At 40.3% G+C, this 13,629-nt stretch overlaps 1 protein-coding gene across 6 annotated transcripts in view; it reads right to left on the bottom strand.

The window, feature by feature from the left end:
• Positions 1 to 13,392, bottom strand: part of mtss1lb (MTSS I-BAR domain containing 2b) — a 72,118-nt gene extending 58,726 nt beyond the window's left edge. For 3 of the 6 annotated variants that reach the window (XM_055208637.2, XM_073859212.1, XM_073859211.1), the window contains exon 1: positions 12,887 to 13,390. In XM_055208637.2, the coding sequence (XP_055064612.2) occupies positions 12,887 to 12,970 (84 nt within the window). In that variant the 5' untranslated portion in view covers positions 12,971 to 13,390. Of the gene's footprint in view, positions 1 to 12,886 lie in introns of all 6 variants that reach the window. The other 3 variants (XM_055208613.2, XM_055208588.2, XM_055208595.2) reach the window with 2 other exon arrangements.
• Positions 13,393 to 13,629: the final 237 nt, after the last annotated feature.

Raw genomic sequence — 13,629 nt, forward strand, 5'->3', positions numbered from 1 at the left:
ATTGGATGTGTATGTTTATATGGATGTGATAAGTTGGAGGGAGTGGCTTGCCCTAAGGCAGAAGTAGGAATGTCGTCCAGAGATAAGGGGACAAGCCCTGTTCAGCTCGCTGACTTGTTGCCATGGTAACGCAGACGGCAAAGCTTCTGTGTGAAGTCTATATAAAACCGCAGGCTAAACAGAATATCACAGAAGCTGAGCAGCAACTAAAAAGCATGACTACTAATACACACAATCTTATGACTGTCATCTTGAGCTGTAATGCTGTTTTTGCTCACATCGAAGATGTTTCAACACTAGAAAATAAACAAATATACATACACTGACTGTATAGAGTAGACCCTGTCTGTGTAATAAAAAAAGGAGCATCAAAGTTTGATTTCATTGATTTCACACTGACTTCAATCACCGACCTGACCTTACTCAATCGATATTAAAGGAAAACACCACCGTTTTTCAATATTTTGCTGTATTCTTACCTCAACTTAGAGGAATTAATACATACCTATCTTTTTCAATGCGTGCACTTCATCTTTGTACAGCGCGTCGTGAATGTGCCAGCATCTAGCCCAGCCCCATTCATTCCCTAGGATCCAAACAGGGATGAATATTGAAGCCACCAAACACTTCCATGTTTTCCCTATTTAAAGACTGTTACATGAGTAGTTACACGAGTAGGTATGGTGGAACAAAATAAAACGTGGTGATTTTTATGCGGATAAAAATGAGAACTATATTGTATGGTGGAAGAGCAAGTTTGCAGCACTTTGACCTCGGGTGCAGTAATATTGATGGAAGTTTGAGCGAGAGGGGGAGTAGTGAATAGTAGGGATGGGACGGTATGAAAATTTCATATCATGATTATAGTGACCAAAGTGATCACGGTTATCAATATTATCATGGTTTTGTTAAAATGAGATGGAAATGTTCAAAAAGAATTGATACACACTGAAAACATTTGAACAAGTTTTATTTTTGAAAATCACAATTTAATATTTCATGTCCCTGAAATTATTTCTGTGGTAAAAAATAAATAATTCTGTCTAATAAGTTTACAGTGAATGAATACAATACATTATCCCTTAAATGCCTTCTCGTGCAAAAAACTATGTTGCATGTGCGCGCCTGCGTCAAACTGATTCTGGCTGGAGAGGATTTACAGCGAGTTTTCAAAATCACGGTAATCAAACACGGTTGTAATGATAATTACATTTTAAACGATGATACTAACTGGCAGGACATTTTATCGTGGTTAATCGTAAAACCGGTAATCGTCCCATCCCTAGTCAGGAGTGATGATGTTACTGCACGCCCAGGTCGAAGCGCTCTTCCGCCATACAATATAGTTCTCATTTTTATCCTGTTAAAAAATCACCACGTTTTATTTTGTGCCACCATATTTACTCGTGTAACTACTCATGTAACAGTCTTTAAAGGCGGAGTGCACAATGTTTGAAAGCCATTGTTGATATTTGATAAATCACCTAAACAAACACGCCCCTACCCCAATAGAATCTGGACATTCTTTTAAAAGACCCGCCCCACACATACGCAACCCGGCAAGGATGTCGGTTAGTAAACACGCTCCTTACTGCTGATTGGCTATAAGTGTGTTTTGGTAGTTGGCCTGTCTCCTTTTCCAAAGCGTTTTTCAAACATTGTGCACTTCGCCCCTAAATAGGGAAAACATGGAAGTGTTTGGTGGCTTCTAAATTCATCCCTGTTTGGATCCTAAGGAATGAATGGGGCCAGGCCAAACGCCAGCACATTCACGACGAGCTGCACAAAGACCAGGTTCACACCGAAAAAAGATAGGGATGTATTACCCCTACGAAAAACAACCATGGTTTTATTGTGGTAATAGTGTAGCAACCATGGTTTTTTAGTGTATTGATTACTATCAGCAAAACCATGGTTTTACTACATAACCACGGTTTATATGGTTTTTGAAAACCATGGTTCTCAAAACCATGGTTATTTTGTGGTTACCATGGTTTTACTACAGTAACCATGGTTTTTTGGTTTTAACTGTAGTAAAACCATGGTTAATTTTCGTAGGGGTAATTCATCCATTTGAGGCAAAAACACAGCAAAAACGGTGGTGCCTTCCCTTAAAGATATCACGGTTCATTACATCTTTACACTACATTTGATGTAGAAAACAGTAAATCAGAAAAATGACTTTAGTTGGGGTCAAATTCCAAACTAAACATGAGACTTAAACTTTTCATGAACATGATAACTGAATCTTACCAACAAATTCTAACAAAATGATACCACAGTGTTTTTGGACTTCTGTCAAAGAATTATCATGTCAAATGGTTATTTTCATATAGAGATCTTCAAGTTGTTTCCATGTTTCAAAATTTTGATTTCAAGAGCTGGTTTCTAGGCATACTGCACGATTATCAGATGGTATATGTATTAAAAACAGCTTATGTCCCCAAACTTTTATGTACTTTTTAAGCTTCTGTTAAAGAAATCTGAACATGTTTCTGCCAGTTATCAGAGGCTGTAAAGTTTATTGGCAAAGCACTCTGTTCAGCCACAGCTGTCTCAAGAATACTGCGCTCGATCTGGCTTTGAGCTGAGCAGGTTCATGCTGCTGTGTGTCAAGGGGTGAAATCAGCCGTACTTGAGAGCATAGCTGGGGGTCAGGCTTGTGCTCTGCAACTGAAAGAAAATCCCTCCCCTTTCTAATATACCCACACATTATCCCCAAACCCCCTGTGTCATGTCTCACCTCAGACAAGAAAAAACAAGCATGATTCTGAGACAAAGAAATAATGGACTGACACATGAAGACTAGAAGAAAATGGCCTAGAAAGAAAGAAAGAAATGATGGTGAATGAGTGCAGAGTCACTGGTGACACTATAAAAGCCACCAATACACTGGTAAAAATGAAAAGCGCCTCCACTTTGATCCAGCGTCTCGTCCTGCTTGTTTGATGTCTGCTAATTTACTGTGAAATCTCATCGCGTTGTTCCCCGGGGACTCCTGCCCTGTCTGAAGTGCTCTGATCTGCTGCACAAGACTGAGGTTCATCATTTTAGGGGGGCTTGTGCAAAAGTGATAAGGCCGTTGACATGCCTCTTTAATCCATTCCTGGACATTAGCATATTTGCGGGGCCAATCCAGTACTAGAGCTGCAATGACTATAAATAACTATATCAATGTGACCCACTCTGTGAAAACCCAGATAAAGTCATTGTTTTGTAATTTGTTAAATTCCTATATAAAGAACATTATGTTAAAAATATCCTTGATATCTTAAATACTGACTTGAGTATGATCATGTCAACGAATGAAATTATTGTGAAATCAATGACAGAGATTAAATTTCTTAATATTAGATAATAAGACTTTAGCTTGGATTAGGGATGTTCACATTGACCGTTTAACCGTTAACCGAAGGTAAGAATTTATGACCGATTAACGTTATCAGTTAAAAGAAAAAAATATTTGTTAATGCATGGTTCATGTCGTCATGAGCCGACAGACATTTCGCCACTTTTCTATATTTAATTTGTGAATGTCCTGTAAATGACACAAATTATTGCTGCCCTGACGGTCTGATAAAGTAATCACTTGTATGAGAAATCATTTGTATGCGTGTTTGGAAGCTGAACGGAGAAGCACGCATGTCCGCGCAAGATGACGTGGTCCGTCTCGGTCTCGCGCACATCCGGACAGACGTTCGCTGATGGCCTCTGACCCTGACCATAAACATCTCTCTTTTTGCACAAATGGAGAAACACGACGCAAAAGCAAAACTTTCTGAAAAGCGTCCTGCTTTATGACCACTGTGGTAGATGAAACAGAGACAATCTGCCCTCTTTTGATATTAATCCTCTGGACTGATCGCGTGCTTTTTAATAAGGTAATGTTGCGTGAATATCTGATAATGTATGAATCCTGGTTCGGTTGTTGATCTATCGCTGCTGTTTGCACGTTCAAATTAAATGTTTTGTTTTTACTAGTTCAGACAACCGTCAACTGTATTTTTACTCAATGACAATTTCATATTAAAATCTTATAAGTTAACGGTTAATGTTCGGTTTAGAAGCTACGGTTGTCGGTCGGGAAAATTAACTGATATGAGCATCCCTAGCTTGGATTTCATACCAAATGCTTTCCATCCCTTCTTAATTTGTTCATCTTTTGACCTCGCCAAGTGATCCACAAACAATTGGATAAGTACTTCCAAAACATGCTCAGTCCTGTAAACCAAGCAGGCCATTTTCCGTTTTGCCAAACCAAGTGGAAGACTGCATGAAAGGTAGAATTTAACAAGGCCAAAATCCATGCCTTACATTCAATAATCTACAGCGAGATACTGCAAGGTTTGTAACCGTTACCACAAACTAGCAAATGTCGGAGAATTGTACACCTACATAAACACAGTTAGTGCGCACAAAGCAGGTCTAGACACTTCAATTCAATCACTGCAATGTTAAACATCATTATTAAGGACCTGTAGGAAGAAGCTTATTTCACATGACAAGTGAATCAACTGCACGATGAAGTATTGATCAGCCACTGCACTGTTTACTCTTATTGGCTCTACTCAGTTTCTGTCAGCTGTTACCCAATTTGGTTTTAAAGGTCTCTAGAGCAAACAAACCCTGTGCCTTGATAGTGTGGTAGGGATTAAATTCAATTGATTATGATGATGGCACTTGTCAAGGTCAGCTCGATTATTTCTGCAAAAACACTCCTTGGTCAATTTAAGCTCCATTATTGTCAACTAACCAAATGCACTGATTTCTTAAACATATAAATTCCATTAGATATACAGTACAGTACATGCATGCGTTTGAAAAGAGACAGGTTTGTAGGGACATTTTGTCACTATGTGCATTATGTGCGTATTACATTATGTAATCAAACCCATGACCTTGGCATTGCTAGCAGCATTCTTTACCAGGCTACAGGAACTCTTGTTTCTGCTATCTATCTACACCAAAAGGTGACATAATGCACGACTAAAAGACAAAGCCTGGCTACATATGTCCACAGATGTCTAGAAGACTGTAAGCAGAAAAATCTGATTTTCCCGCTACTGATATGGCTTAACAGAAAGAAGCACTCTTTCATTCTTCTTGCTAATGGAATACCATTGAACAGCCACTGCCTCGGAGCTTAAAGGGACACTTTCTGTCAAAGTTCAAGTGACTCATTTTTATATTATGCTCCTAAAATGAAAAGCTCATTGCTGGCTTAATATCTAGTTTCTTCCCCACTGCTTTCACTGGTGACTTCGGGAGACAAAAGTGCATTAGTCTAATACCATTTCTACAACTGAATCAATTCAAACAAAGACTCTAACTATAAATCATAGTGGGGTTTTATATTGTAATTCATAGACTTGAAGCAAAATGTTACTGGATGTGTCTCAAGCCAAAGCTTTTGTCAAGAATATCAATTTAGTCACTTACGTCAGCAGCTTTTTTGACTACAGAAGTTTAATGTGTTTACTTGAACTGTGTGCTGTTTCTGTAAGTTCTCGGGTCAAAATAATGTACGTGAACACAACCACCCTAAAAGAAGAAAATCTACCCACTCCTTCTTTCTCCATCCCCATTAAACCAAAGCAGTCTCATTAGACATGCCATTTTGATTATCTTGTTAATGTGAAGTCACACTGATAAAACCCCGCCCACGGCCACTGCCTAACAGTCCTGCATTTTGGAAAGAAAGCATAAACTCTTGATGGAAGGCTTGTCTGAAGCGTGGCCAACAGCCAATCACAGTGGCCGCAACGCGTAAAACGTAATTGGCTGGCTCGCACTAGGTTATTTGCATAAGGCGATCTGATTGGCTGAGGCATGCGTTGGCGCTTGAAAAGTTGAGAAATGTTTAACTTCTGCCACGAGCAACAGCAGTGGCGGATCCACAATTCAATTCGGCAACGCATGATGTCACCCATGAAAAGTAAATGAGAAGTGTTAACGTTTACACCCTGAGTAAATATACACTCCAAAAACAAACGGTGCTATATATCACCAAAAGTGGTTCTTTGTTCGTAATCATAAAAGAACCGTTTTAATGCCATATAGCACCCGTGAAGCACCTGTGTAGAACCACATAGTGCTATGTAGAACCGTATGTGGTGCTACAGTAGTGCTATATGGCCCCAAATATGGTTCTTCACTGGTGCTATATGGCACTAAAAACGGTTCTTCTATGATTACGAGCAAAGAACCACTTTTGGTGCTATATAGCACCGTTTTTTTTAGGGTGTACCGTTACTGAAGTTTCCACCCTCAGTAGGGCTGCACGATTTGGGTAATTTTTCCCATTGCGGTTATTGGTGCTAATATTGCGATGTGCGATTGCGATTATAATTAATGGTATCATGAGTCAACTTGATGGGTTTTAAGGAAAATCCACACACATTTTAGTGATAATGCTAAAATGTGAATTTGTAAAACTAGAAATGTTTTCGTATTGCCACGTGATGTAGCAACTGCTCAGTGTCAGTAATCCTAAATCCAAAATACCGCCATACAACAGACGTAGAGTTTTTTTTAGCTACCAGATCACTGTCAACCTCCTCTGCATCCATCTTCGCTCTGGTATTTCCGCGCTGCGCACACACAAGTGACGACGCACACCACACATGTGCACTGCCTTTTTTGTTCGTTTTTCTTTCTTTTTTTAAACAGCAAGGAAAATCATCAAACTGTTATCAGAAAGTTTGTGTTAACAAGTCCACACATTTATTTATTTAATATAATTGCAACATTTTGCTGTCATATAATTGCACAGGCTGACATTGCGATTGCGATGCGATTAATTGTGCAGCACTAACCCTCAGTGAGTTGTACACTGTCCGTCATATCTCATAAGTAAGATACTATGGTCTCATATTGTGTTCAAAGGAATCAGATCTATTTAAACTAAAAGTGTTACTGTCTCTTTTGGTAAGGGAGGAGGAGAAGAGGAGCAGAAGCTCATTTGCATTTAAAGGTACACACAAAAAATAGTAAATTTTTGCTCTCGCCCAAACAGGGGCATTTTGGACATACTATAATAAAAGATCTGTGGGGTATTTTGAGTTGAAACTTCAGAGACACATTCTGGGCACACTGACTTATATTACATCTTGTAAAAATTGGCATAATAGGTGTCCTTTAATATGAAATTATTGAAGTTAAGAAAGAAACTCCTATGTATCTGGAATGAGGGTGAGAAAATTGAGATAATTTTCATATTTAGATAAATTATTACTTAAATAAGAATACATTACAGTCTATCTGTACTATAGACATTTATACTTTTCCACTCATAGATGCTGACTAAAGTAGAAGTTAGACATTGTAAAATGTTAACAATACAAATATGCTCATCTTTGAACAACAACGAATACCAGATTAAATATAACATACAATCAGTGTCTCACTATGGAACAAACACGTTTCCAATGTTTGACTTCCAGAATAAAACACATTACTGCACAACAGATTTCCTAAACACTGTCTGGCAAATCACCAAGCTTGAATTACAGTTGCAGACATGCAGTAAACTGTTGTAAGATGAAATAGTGACATTGCATGCTTTATAATTAATGAGAAAAGCAGCTTGCTTCTTAAACACACAGTACCCAGTAAAAACAAATTATACATTTTAGTTGCCCATAGCTGCAGAACACATTCAAATTCATTGTGTGAAATAATTTTTATGAATATGAATTTTTGCGGCAGTACCATTTAAAAAGCTCCCAATTTGTACCATTTAGGTACAGATATGTATACATTTGTTATCAAAATGCACCTTTAAGCTACTAATAGGTATAACGCCCCAATACAGCTAGAGACCATTTTATGACGCTGATATGCTCTTGATAAGTCAATCTCTCTTCCTCTATAACCCTCCTCCACCGGTTAGATGCATGAGGAATGAAGGCATGCACATATTTCGATGGGCAGACATCGAGGGGCTAGTTGAAACCGTGAGACATGATTGGCTGTTCTGCTTCCGCTGGGCTCCTTTGAAGCGGCACTGATTGGCTTTGTGCCTTTGTGGCCAGAGGACAGAAACTGCCAGTGTGTTCAAAGCTGTCAGGCCCTTAATACAGTACACAGAAGTCTTTGGTGCTGATGAATGAATGAATGAAAAAGGCAGATGATCTCTATTTCTGACATTTACCACAGGAGTCTAAAGCCGTGCCCTAATGAATAATGGAAATCACTTAACATGAGCGCCATGTCTGCTCTCCTTGTCTCTCTCTATATATCTCTCGCTCATCCCTTCTGTAATAAAAACGTGTTTTGCTTTGAGCGGCTGCTTTTCATTTCCTTATTCCATGCATGTGCTTCCTTTTCTTGTCTAATATGCAACCATCAGTAGTTTCCTTTCCTCTGATTACAACAAGACACACCAACATATGAATGGGAGCTGCTATTTACTAACAAACTGATTTGAACATCTCTTGTGCTTTCGCTATCTAACACCCCCTCCCCTTAAACCTGCTGTTGTCTTACTGCATCACAGTCAATATACAAGAAGGGTACTTAGTCTGATTGAAAGGTATATGACAGAAAACACTCAGAGATACTAGATGCTGTATATCCCCAAGCAGTATGTAACTGGGAAGGACAGAAGTTAGTGTGATGGACTACCATTCAAAAAAATGGTGTACCTTTAATGGCAGGGGTGTCATCAGGCTGAAAGGACAGGTGCCCTTATACACAGCAATATTCATCTTGCTCTAGCTTTCTTAAGTGAAAAACACAATAATTTATGTCTAGACTTTCTTGGAATTCAATAGCTGCCATTTAAAAAGACAATTTCTGTTCAAAACATTTAAAGTATACAAACATCAAGAAAGGCCGTAAGGATTAACCTTGCTTAATGGCACGGTGGTGACATTAGGATTATGCTCTCAATGCTTCTCCTGGGACCCCCGTAATTGGGACTGAATTTGTAATTTCTCCCTCCACTGTGTGGAAAAGATGGGCTTTAAAATGAAATGCAGCTTAGGTTGATACATATTCTGCTGTAGGCTCAGCTCAGCTTATAAAGCAACCCAGATGGGGCTCACACTCAAAATCCAAACTCTGAAATACCCTACGCAAGAGGCTACTGAGTGTACGTGACAGTATTTCCAAATGCTTTTAAACCTAAAACATTAATTTGACACAAATTTTAGTGCTTATCCATACTCGTCACTCTTTGGAAGATTTTACTCATGTCAGCAGACACAAGAGATGAGATACGTTTGACAGGCCAAACAAAGAAGCGCTGAGGTGCTGGCCCGTCGCCAAGAAAACTCCTTCATTCAGAATGAGTTGATTCATCTTTAACAAGCGTTACAAGAGGTCGGCGGAAACACATGCTCATTTAGATGCTGCAAACCTTACAACATTGTTTCTCCGGGGGGTCTGCCAAATTAATAAAGAAACATAAATAATGAGTGGACTTGAGGTGGTTGGACACAAGAACTCAGGAAACAGGAAGACAAATAAATAGTGACACGTGTCAAGTATTTGGCAAGAATAGTAAGTGAAACTGAGCTATCAGCTGATCATATAATGCAATACAATGGGGAATAAAACAAAAAGGGTGCTATAAGCAGAGATTTGGAGAATCAAGTTGGATTTCAGTCACTAATTTCGCACAAATTTCAATCTTTTACACTATCTCAGACAATATTTAAGATATCAAGGTTATATTTTCACAGAATGTTCTTTACATTATGTTGTATGTTTTTATATAGAAAACCGTAAATGGCAAAAAAAAGACTCAAAAAAGCCTCAACTTCTTACTGTGGGTTTACACCAAACGCGAAGCGTGCAATGGCATCGCGTTGCTCGCTCTAGATTACTCGCGGGATTTAACTTTGTGCCATGCGAATTTTTCGCTCGAGTTGAATATTTTCAACTTGGGCGAAGACGCGTTTGAGGCGAATAGCGCGCTTTTTCACGGCAAACGCGCCGCCCATATCACCTCATTCGCATTGCCCCACACGAGGAAGCGTCTGATCGCGTCTTTGCATTGACTTTGCATTGACAATCTTTTACACTTCCTCAGACAATATTTAAGATATCAAGGTTATATTTTCACAGAATGTTCTTTACATTTTGTTGTATGTTTTTATATAGAAAACCGTAAATGGCAAAAAAAAGACTCAAAAAAGCCTCAACTTCTTACTGTGGGTTTACACCAAACGCGAAGCGTGCAATGGCATCGTGTTGCTCGCTCTAGATTACTCGTGGGATTTAACTTCGTGTCATGCGAATTTTTCGCTCAAGTTGAATATTTTCAACTTGGGCAAAGACGCGTTTGAGGCGAATAGCGCGTTTTCATGGCAAACGCGCCGCCCATATCACGTCATTCGCATCGTTCCACGCCAGGACGCGTCTGATGGCGTCTTTGCATTGACTTTGTATGTAATCTACTCGCGCAAATCGTTGAATTCGCATCTGGTGTAAACACACAGTTAGGCAGGGTTACATTTGACCTTTTTTATTTCTTGGGAATTCTATGGATTTTCCCCAAAATCTGCACAATAAATGCAAGTCCAATGTTAAAAGTAGACTAAAAGTGTGCTAATGCATGTGATCAACTCTCATCTACGAGCTGGTATGCTCATCTTAGGGTGAGGCATGCAAATGTAAACAGCAGTGACATACAGGTCTTGCTGTCAAAAAGACATCTGTGTGCTTGTGTCATCATCACTACTAATGCTAGCCTCTCTCTCTCTCTCCCTCTCTCTCTCTCTCTCTCTCTCTCTCTCTCTCTCTCGCTAGTCGGGCCCTTTCACCTAAACAGGATGGGGGGGGGGTAAAAATGTGGGCCTAAAAATGACAACCATCCCATTTCTCCCTGACCCTTTCAAATCCAGTCACCCCCCTGCACCATATTCCAGGGCCATACTCATAACAACCTTTTTATAACAATGCCCTCCCAAGACCCAACCCCAAGGGGGGACGCAGACACAAAAACATGCATACACTGAAATGGCTCTCCAGCAATAACTAACAAACCAGACAATGGTTTAACATGCAACTGATGTTACAGTATGCTTCTGCATTTCAAAATGTAGTTCTCAAAAAATCCTGTTTGTATTTGGCAGAAATGAAGTAATCATTCACATATGGTTCAATGTTTTCCCACAGGCTAGAATCAAAACAGCATTCTGCAGACACACACAGTATGATGCAGAGTGTGAATAAGACGGCTAGTATAACAGTGAGCTGAATCCATACTTCATTGATTCAAGTAGAGAATTGGGACCTTTCTTGAATCATGATTCCACTACTGGTGGGATTTCAGGGGCAGAACAAAGGAGATCTAGCTGACACTTTGGTGATGAGACACGTATGACAAGCAAGCTGGCATACCCAAAGGCTTCCTACGAACCCACAAACAAAGACACGTAAAGGCAGACAGAGAGCAGAGAGTGAAAGATTTTTAAATCTTGGCCCTTAAACAATTTCATCTCCAGTCACATTGTTAAAAATGCCTACACTGTACAAACATGAATATTATTAAAATCATTGATATATGAGATATCACTATGACATCAACTGTGTTGTAATCAATTGTGATATAATCCTTGTTTTAACATAGCAATATAAAAAAGAGTGTCTGCATTGCATCCACGCATCAATGAAGTCCAATCACAGTGCTAGAATGAGTGAGACCAGGAAGAGTGCAGCAACTCAATCAACCTACATCTTAAAGGTAAAGCCAGGATCCCTATTTGTCTGTCAGCATTCATATGTCAGAACTGCGCCAGAGCACCAGAAACAAAAATAAAGAGCTCCAAGGCAAAAATCTTCGACCCCTTGTGCCAACAGACATGCACTGGTATGATGTCTGACCCATATAAAAACATTTAATGCACTGGTGCAAATGGAACCAGTGTCCAGAAGCAAGCTGAATGAATCAGAATTGAATTATGAATGAGAAGAAAATATGTAGTAGCATGTCAAAAAGCAGAAGTGAGAACAGATAAAGATGTGCTGCTGTATCGGGACAGCTCAAAATATGTAGCCTACATTTATGCATTTTATTCAGAGCGACTTTGGCATTACTGATACATGTTTTATCAGTATGTGTGTTACATGGGATTTAAACCCATGACATTTGCCTTGCTCTACTCATGAGCTACGGGAACACAAAGTCACATAGGCTATATTTTGTAGCGTTATAGTGAAATGCTGTAGCTATTATTAACGAGCAGCCTGATAGAAAGCCATGTGGTCGCTGTTGCCCATAACGACTGCCCGAATTGTGTCAATGTCAGAATCATGCCTGTACCGACAATGCACGACACCCGGACAACACAGACAGGCAGGGCGAGGATGCGCTCTCTTTACGAGTGGTTAAAACATTACACTCGACAGAAAATCAATAAGAGGCTTTTTATTCTGGTATGAAAGAACGCTGCAAACCGTTAGCCAGACGCAACAAATCTCACAGAGCGTGACACGGAATGGCGCGCGGCCGCATCTGCTTATTCAGCAGCAGTTTCCCATTGTGTGATAAACCCCTCCATTTCTTCTCCACGCACAACATTCCCGTGTGGATACAGTGTATCCCACCTCATGCACGGTGTAATCATGCCATCCTGGTCTAATGTTCTGATGGCTGGATATTCATGGCAGCCGGTGCTGTCATTCACGCGAATATAAGACTGCAAGATATGTAGCTAAGAAGTTGACAGCTTCACCATCCAATTTGTCAGGTGCTTCCAAGTTATTATTTTTAATCAGTATGTGTATCCCCTGGTGTTCGAACCCATGATCTCTGCGTTGCTAACCCGGCGCTCGTACTAACTGAGATGGGGTATTACGAGGCCATCGGTATGCAGGTCACGCTCGTAAAGAATACGGTTACATATGTGCTTAGGCTAATAAAACATAAACGCCTCACCTTCATATCATTGACAATCGCTTGGAATAATCCACCGAGCGCTCCGCACTCTTTCTCCACCGACTCCACGTTTACGTTATCCATCTTCACCGTATATCGACAAAATCAATCCCTGTATCAAATCACTTCCACGATATCCCCACTAAACCCGTCTTGAATCCTGAAAAGCAATGATGTGTCGGTAGATATAGGCGAATATCGTTGCGTCTTTAGCTGTCTTCGGTTGATGCCCGGAGGACTGAGGCAGATGATGGGGAGAGAAGAAGAGAGAGGTGGGTTACTCTCTCTCCTCGGCTCCGGATCTACTCTCCGCGGTTGGAGGAGGTTAGGCTCACGGATGGCCTCGTAACAGTGACGGTCATTTTCGGACAGCGAGTCGAGGTCGGTGTGAACGGACGCGAGAAGCGCAGAGTGCGTGTGTGGAGCTATGGAGCGGCGCGCCACCCGCTCGTGAGAGACTGGAGTGAGTGAGCTGAGCAGCGGCGGTGCGGCGTAAGAGGGGCAGTAACTCGATCCATGGGAATCGTATTGGGCTGAACAGTTTGTCTTGTCACATGGAGGCCAATGGGAGGGGAGATGGGGGACACGCCGACACACACTGACTCTGACAGAAGCGAGTTATTTTCTGGGGACTCAAAAACGTTCCAAAAACTGAAAAGAATGAGAGATATAAGAGAGCTACATATTGGCATGCGTCATGCAGTCATATTAATAAAATAATTTTTCAATGCATTTAGAAAAGA

The sequence above is a fragment of the Misgurnus anguillicaudatus genome, chromosome 21, assembly GCF_027580225.2.
Source record: "Misgurnus anguillicaudatus chromosome 21, ASM2758022v2, whole genome shotgun sequence".
In the NCBI taxonomy this organism is placed as follows: Eukaryota; Metazoa; Chordata; class Actinopteri; order Cypriniformes; family Cobitidae; genus Misgurnus; species Misgurnus anguillicaudatus.